The sequence below is a fragment of the Echinops telfairi genome, unplaced genomic scaffold, assembly GCF_000313985.2.
Source record: "Echinops telfairi isolate 266 unplaced genomic scaffold, ASM31398v2 ScPeMD7_7;HRSCAF=31, whole genome shotgun sequence".
Lineage (NCBI taxonomy): Eukaryota > Metazoa > Chordata > Mammalia > Afrosoricida > Tenrecidae > Echinops > Echinops telfairi.
The window spans coordinates 23,859,433-23,866,911 of NW_022103904.1; the positions used below are offsets into that span (position 1 = coordinate 23,859,433).

At 45.7% G+C, this 7,479-nt stretch overlaps 1 protein-coding gene across 3 annotated transcripts in view; it reads right to left on the bottom strand.

Moving 5' to 3' along the window:
- Positions 1-1,210: 1,210 nt before the first annotated feature.
- The window catches only part of SH3GL3 (SH3 domain containing GRB2 like 3, endophilin A3), a 168,596-nt gene continuing 162,327 nt past the window's right edge, over positions 1,211-7,479 (bottom strand). For all 3 annotated transcript variants that reach the window (XM_004708083.2, XM_045286411.1, XM_045286412.1), the window contains one exon: positions 1,211-1,871. In XM_004708083.2, coding sequence (XP_004708140.2) covers positions 1,666-1,871 — 206 coding nt within the window. In that variant the 3' untranslated portion in view covers positions 1,211-1,665. The remainder of the gene's footprint in view (positions 1,872-7,479) is intronic.

Here is a 7,479-nt window from a genome sequence, read left to right on the forward strand (position 1 = left end):
TAAGAGCTGTAAGAGCCCCCAATAAAATGCATTGGTGGCTGCTGGGAAAGCAAGGGAGAAAGAGTATGCCTAGGTATGTTGTTATGAATCTACCGATGTACCGGACACTCAGGAGCCTGAGACACTGGGTGTAGAGGGACCTGACCAAACCAACCTGGACTCTGAGCATTTGCTGCAACAACGTTGGTGAACAGCAACACGTGTCCAAGTGACCTGGGTAAAGACTGAGGTAAAGGCAGGGGGGTCCAGTGAACAATCTGGGTTCAAGCTCCCACTCTGCCACCTCTTGGTTCGGTGATCTTGGGCAAGTCATTCAATGTGTTTGTAAGGGGAAATGACTATCTTCCCACTCACCACCACCACCACCCCCGCGCCCCCCCAACGGGGCGCTGCTGCTTCCATGGCCCGAAGTATCTGAAAAGTGCATGCAAGTAGGCAAGACGAGGTGCTGGGCAGCCAAGTCTAAGGGATCACCTTCTTGGGCACTCAACCAACCTCCTGACCGTGCAGTTTCCTAAGCATCCATAGCAGGGCTTGCTTTCAAAACCTACCAACAATTTGGCAGCAGAAGCAGCTGAGTCAGGCCCTTGAAAAACATAAACTTGAACAAGCATGGAAGGGTTTTCCATGCCCTCACTGGAAAGTGTTTGGTTCAGAAGAAATAGCCCCCTCAAGCCTGCTCAGCAGCCAACAGGTAGGCATCTGTGCTGTGACTCTCTGGTCAGTCATGGGGCACAGGAGGAGTGTGCAGCTGTAAGACTGTGCTTAAAAATCTACCACCTCGCAGCCTGATGGACCTAGAGAACATTATGCTGAGTGAAATGAGTCAATCACAAAAGGGGAAATATTATAGGAAAACTATTATAGGGGAGGAGGGGGAGAAGAGAAAGATTTTCATACCAAAGGGACTTGCTTACTTTGGGGATTTGCAAGGAGGGCGGGGCAAGGGATGGAAGATAAAACAAAGGGCTAGATGACTGATGGGTCTAAGCTTGGGTGAAAGGAAAATTCGAAGTCCACAAGAGGGAGAAGGGAAATCAGAGGAGGTGAAGGTCCACTATTAGGGTTTTTGATCAGTAGTAGTTTAAACTGCTGATAAACCATTTTATCAAATTCAATGATCTGAAATACAAACCCCCACCTAATTTATAATTTTTCAAAAAAGTGTTATAAGAAAGAAATTTAGCCTTAAGAATAACCAACAACACCGTTTGGCAATGAAGTGTGTCATATTTATTGGGCTATTTATAGGTAAAGTAAAACACACTGAATGGGAAAAGGTGGAGGAAAACAGGGATGCTGGAAACAAGATATTTCGCATTTCTTAGTCAAATGTTGCCTTTTCAAACCACGCCCGCTGAGGAGGAGGGGCAAATCATTGACAGAACGCCAATGGGTGCCATTTGTTTCTAGTGAGAATAAGTACATACATTTAACCAATGACTTTTAAAACAATAAGCGAAAAAGAAAACTATTTTTGGTACAGCTAAGACAAGAAAGTCATTTATACAAATTAAAGGGATACAAAATACATTTTAAAAAGCACAACAACACGCATAGAAAAGTGGTCACATTGGTCAGAGAGCAAGGATGTCACAGAACACCACAGCGAGAGCATTAGGGTGAGTTCATTTCCGTTATGAAATTAGGCCCAAAGTTACGCATTTACTGAGGTAAAGGCACAAGCACTTCAACATAATTAATGGGGAAGAACCCAGACTCCCCGTGCAGCATTCCTTCATACCAATTCTCATCTATCTGATTGGTCAGTGTAATGAGGTCCCCTTCTTGAAATCCTAGTTCTCCTTGGTTTTCGGGCTCAAAGTCATAGAGACCGCGACAGCAGGGTTGGTCCATGAGAATGTTAGAACCTGTTCACACCACACGAAGACAAAAGAAGTACAGGTTAACACGATAAATTATACACAAGCGTGAAGACTTGGGACAGGCTATTAACAGCAGGTCTCTGCCTGCCTTCCCACTACATGCTGGGCTCCACCCAGTTGCTCAGCTCTGGGCTCTCCTCAACTGTCTCAGCCAGATGTCCCTCTGCTGACTCCTGGGCTCAGAGACCTTTCATCAGTTCGCCCTGCCAGACAATTGGGGCCAGCCCCTCCCCCTGAAGCAGCTGTGCAGTTCTACCTGGACTCACCGGGGAGGTCCTGAAGAATCATAAGACCCAATCCTACTATTGGGAGCTTACCATGTCCGTATCTGGGGATTGGACAAAGACAAGTGGGACACTGGGAGATCAAAGAGGAGATGGGGTATCGCATATGGATCGGGAACTTGAGAAGGAAGGCCTAGGAGATCTCCCTATAAAAACAGCCATGACTGACTTGGCTCAATGTTATGTTTTCTTCTCTCTTTTTTTGTAATGACCATCATCCATTTAAATTAAAAAATATTTTAAAACATCTGACAACTTCAGTACAAGAACTTGAGTACAATAGCCCTGGCATTAGTTAGGTGGCAACCTGTGCTCATTCCTCTCCTGGTTTCTCCAGCCAGTTCTGCATCCTGCCCACATACCAACTCCCGGCCCTCAGCTCCATGTAAACGCATACACAAATAGATTAATAATGAAATATGGACCGTCTGTGCCAAAATGTATATATTTATATATAGCTGTTTCCATAACAGAATCTTTCCATCACATGCGTGGGAGCATCTTTCCAGGTACTTTTAATTACTACCAATTGTCAACTCTATGTAATCTCTCTAACCAGTCTCTTAGTTTGTGACCTTTAAGGTCTTTCCTCTCTTGTGTCCTTTTTCCTTCCTTCTCCTTTCGACGCCATGCTGGGAGCACTGGTGGCACAGTGGATCCCAAGCTGGGTCGACAGCAGTTTGAAATCACCAGCTGCTCCAAAGGAGAGACGAGATTTTCTACTCCCATAAAGATTTATCGTCTCAGAAACCTACCAAGGCAGGTTTACCCTGCCCTTTAGGGTTGCTATGAATCAAGATCAACTCATGACAGTGCATTTCGTTTGGGGTTTGACAGGAAGAGACCATGGAGAAGTTCAATAGCAGCAGCTAAAACTAGACCAGGGGCAGACTATGAAACAGATCATCAATTGCTCATTTGTAAGTTCAGGATAAAGCTGCAGAAAATTTAGACAAGTGCAAGAGAGCCAAAATAGAACCTTTAGTCTTTCCCACCTGAATTTTGGGAACATCTCAAGAACAGAGTTGAACTATTGAAGAACACGAATGACAAGAAATTTGATAAGCTGTGGGATGACATCAAGAACATCATACATGAGGAAAACAAATGGTCATGAAAAAGACAGGAAAGAAAGAAAAGATCAAAGTGGCTGCCAGGAGAGACTTAAACTTGTTCTTGATCATAGAGTAGCTAAGGCAAATGGAAGAAATGAAGAAGTCAAAGAGCGAAACAGAATATTGCAAAATGCAGCTCAAGAAATTTGAGTAAAATATTATCATGAAACGTGTACAAGCCTAGAGTCAGAAAACCAGAAAGAAAGAACATGCTCAGCATGTCTTTTTTTCCCTTCAGCTTATCTTAACTGAAAGAACTATAGGAAAAAATTCAAGCTTTGAGTTGAACTGTTGAAAGATTCTATGAGCAAAATATTGAACGATTCAGGAAGCAGCAAAAGAAAATAAAGAGAACATAGAGTCACTGCCCAGAAAGAGCGAGTTGACAGCCAATCATTTCCAGAGTTCGTGTCTGATTAAGAACCAATGGTGCTGAAGGAAGAAGTCCAAGCTGCACTGAACGCACTAGCCAAACCTAAGGGTCCAGGAATTGCTGCAATACCAAATAAAATGTTTCAACAGGCTGATGAAGCGCTGGAAACACTCACTTGTCTGTGCCAGGAGCTGACTGAAAAAGATCCCTCTTTGTACCCATTCCAAATAGAGGTGACTTAATAGAATTTGCAAATCATAGAACAATACCACTGATATCACCTTCAAATAAAATTTTGCTGCACAAGACCTCTTGGAAGTGGTCTTGTGCAGCAAGGATGTTACTTTCAGTACTAATGTGTGCTGCCTCATTTGCTGTCTCATGTGCTGTCTCCTATGTGAAAGTTGGACATTGAGTAAGGAAGACCAAAGAGGAATCGATGAGTTTGAATTGTGCTGGAGAAGAATACTGAGAGCACCGTGGACTGCTAAAAGAACACACCAACCTGTCTTGGAAGAAGGATGAACAGAGGGCTCCTTAGAGGCAAGGATGGCAAGACTTCATCCTACATCCTTTGGACGTGTTGTCAGGGGAGAACAGTCCCTGAAGAAGAACCTCACATTTGGGAAAGTAGAGGGGCAGTGGAAGGGACGCAGGTCCTCAAAGAGATGGATTGACAGTGGCTGCAACAATGGGCTCAGGCACAGGAACAGTGGTGAGGCTGGCACAGGACTGGGCAGTGTTTCACTCTGTGTGTGTCGGTTCGCTGTGGGTGGGAAGTGACGTGATGGCACCTAACAACAGCAACATGAGTCGGAACTGATCCAGGGGCATCTAACTAGAGCAGACCCCACACAGCCCAACACTGACAGAGTGAGAGTTAGAAAAGAAGGAGACGATAGTATCTTAAACAAAACCCCGAGGGCTGGACCATTTCTGTCCTTTCAGAAGAGGGTTGATTCTTTTCATGTCATGGGGAGATCTGATATTTTCTATCATACTTCTGCCATGCTACTTTATGCTTTCCATTTGTATTTCCTGGTTCCATCATCAGGAACTACTCTTCCTCCCTCTACACTCCAATGAGGAGTGTTGGATGGTGCAAGTGGTTGAGCGCTCACTGAGTGACCAAAAGGTTGACTGCTTACACCCATCCAGAGGTCCCTGGGGAGACAGGCCTGCCGGTCTGCTTCCTGAAGTTCACAGCCTTGAAGACCTTACGGGGAGTAGGCTTACTCTGGACACATTGGGCCCCTGGGAGTTGGGCTCACCTGAACAGTACCTAACAACAGACTTCAATGGGGAATCCGTCATATCTCGATTGAGAATTATGGTCTTTCCTCACTCCATCTTTTAGGTCTGATTACAAGGAAATGTTAAATGTTGGCATTTCTGTGGTTGGCTAAATGAGAAGCCCCTTGTCTTGGGAAAGGCGGGCAACAATGTAGGGAGAGGGAGAGAGGGGTTGGGGCAGAGAAACGTTTAGCCCTGATAGTGTGATGGTTATGCGCTGAGCTGCGAACCATAAAGTCAGCAAGTGGAATGCACCAGGTGATCCACAGAAGAAAGAGGGGGCTTTCTACTCCCATAGAGATTTACCGTCTCAGAGAGCCCCAGGGGCGGTTCAACCCTGCCGTAGGGTCGTTATGAGTCAGAATTGTCCTGCTTTTAGTTCATAGCTTTGAAGTCACTGAGTGGCGTCCATTCTCTTAGAGAGCAGTCCTCCTTAATGCTGCCCCCACTCCTCATGGTTAAGTATTTGCCTATGGCCAAGTGGAGTCAGCACTATGCATCATCTCACCCCAGGAGTGAACCTCCCAGATAGGTGGCTGCACTGAGATGGCTCCTCATTGCCTCCTGGTACATATTACAATTCCCACGGCCCAGGCCATTAACTCAGAAATCTCTGGTTGCAGGCCTGGGCATCAGTACTGCTTAAATTTCCCAGGTCTTCCCAATGCCCAGTTGCGGTTCCATTAACTCATGGCAATCCCGAGTATGTCCCAGGAGAACGATGCTCAAAAGTGTTTTCAGTGGCTGATTTTGGGGAAGTCGATTACCAGACCTTTCTTCCAAGGACCTGATCGTAGTAACCCAGCACAGTAAAGGAAACATTAGTTCAATGGCCTAATGGACCAAGCAAACATCAGTGTCCACAACCCTTAGGCAAGAATAACTAGGTGGTGCAAAAGGATCACATTAGAAAATCCTGCAGAGAGTGGGACCAAATGTGGAACAGCACCCAAGTTATAAAAGAGACTAGGCTTATTGGCCGATAGAGACTGATAACTGCCCTCCCAAAACCAAACTAAATACCATTGATTTGAAGCTGCCAACTCATAGTGACCCTATAGGACAAGGTGGAACTGCCTCTGTGAGTTTCTGAGACTGTAACTATTTATGGTAGAGTAGAAAGCCCTGCCTTTCTCCCTCAGAGAGACTGGTCCTTTCAAACTGCTGACCTTGCAGTTAGCAACCCAACAAGTAACCACCATGCCACTAGGTAGAACCCCAAAACTATGGCCCTTAGTTACCCTTCAGCTCTGAAGCTGAATTACCCTCCCTGTACTTCACCCTGTGTTAGAATAATGAATGGGGTAAGAACAATAGAGATGCCAAGGAAGCCTAGATGGGTGGAGTTATGAGAGTAGCTGGATTCATGATTGCCCGGGGGCATGGAAGGGGAGGGTACCAGAAGTGGAGAGTCAACATTAATGGGTACAAGGAGGAAGAAAAAGCTCCCACGTTGATGGTGGTGATGAATGCACAACCCTTCTTAACAGCATTGAACTGAGTGGTGTGATCTGTCAATGATAGCTCAATAAGTCTATTAACATTTTTCTGAAAATAATGTAAAAACTCGGGCAGAGGGTTAGGAACCTGGGAGGAACAGGCAGGAGGAACCCTAAGAGGAAGCGGGAGGGGCGAGGAGGGGACTGAAATGGAGGAGCCGGAATAAAACGTGTCCCAATTGTTGAATGTAAAACTCAGGATCCACTCTGTAAACCTTCACCTAAATCAATAAAAAAACATTTCTAAAACAAAGGAGGAGGAAATCCTACAGAACCCAGTTCTACTCTGACACCTATGCAGTCCCTCCATAAGTCAGAATCAATTCATCAACAACTGTCTCCCCCAACCCCCTTCAATGTACAGCTATGGTGCGACACAGCCCCCTCTCCCTTCTTTTACCCAAACTGAGAAATGTTCATGCTTCAGCTGGCGGGTGAGGGGAAGGTGGAGGGTGGGGACTCTTCTTTCGCTCCAGGTAGGCAGCTCCTTTCCAGGTGGGCACTTCCAGGTAGAACAACTCTGTACTCTTGGCCCCACCTGCACTCTAGAATCTCCTTGGAGTCTTCTTCTTTGACAGATGGCTGCTGCCTCCCCCAAGGTGGTATGCTCCTTTTGTCAGAGTGATGGAAACTTGGGCTCAGTCCCTTATCTTGAATTGGAAAAGACCAACCTTCAGGAACTTCAAAGCATTCGAGTGTTTACCGTAACAGACCTTTCCACTCTCCTTTGCACATGCCAGCGTGAGCCCTGAGTCGAAGTAATTGTATTAATGTCCAGCGGTTTGAAAGGTGATCTCTAGAAATGATCAGTATTCAGTTAGCATCTCTTCCATCACCAGTTTTTGGATTGTTTCACAGAGAAGTAGGCGATCAGATGCCAAGCATTTCCTTGGACAGAAAATATTGACTCAAAGGGGGAACTCGGGGATTGCCCACACACCCTCTTTTTGAAGAGGAGGCAGCAATGTCTTAGAGAGGTCACAGTGACCTCACTAATTTGTCCTCCTCTAAGCCACCTAGCGTCACCAC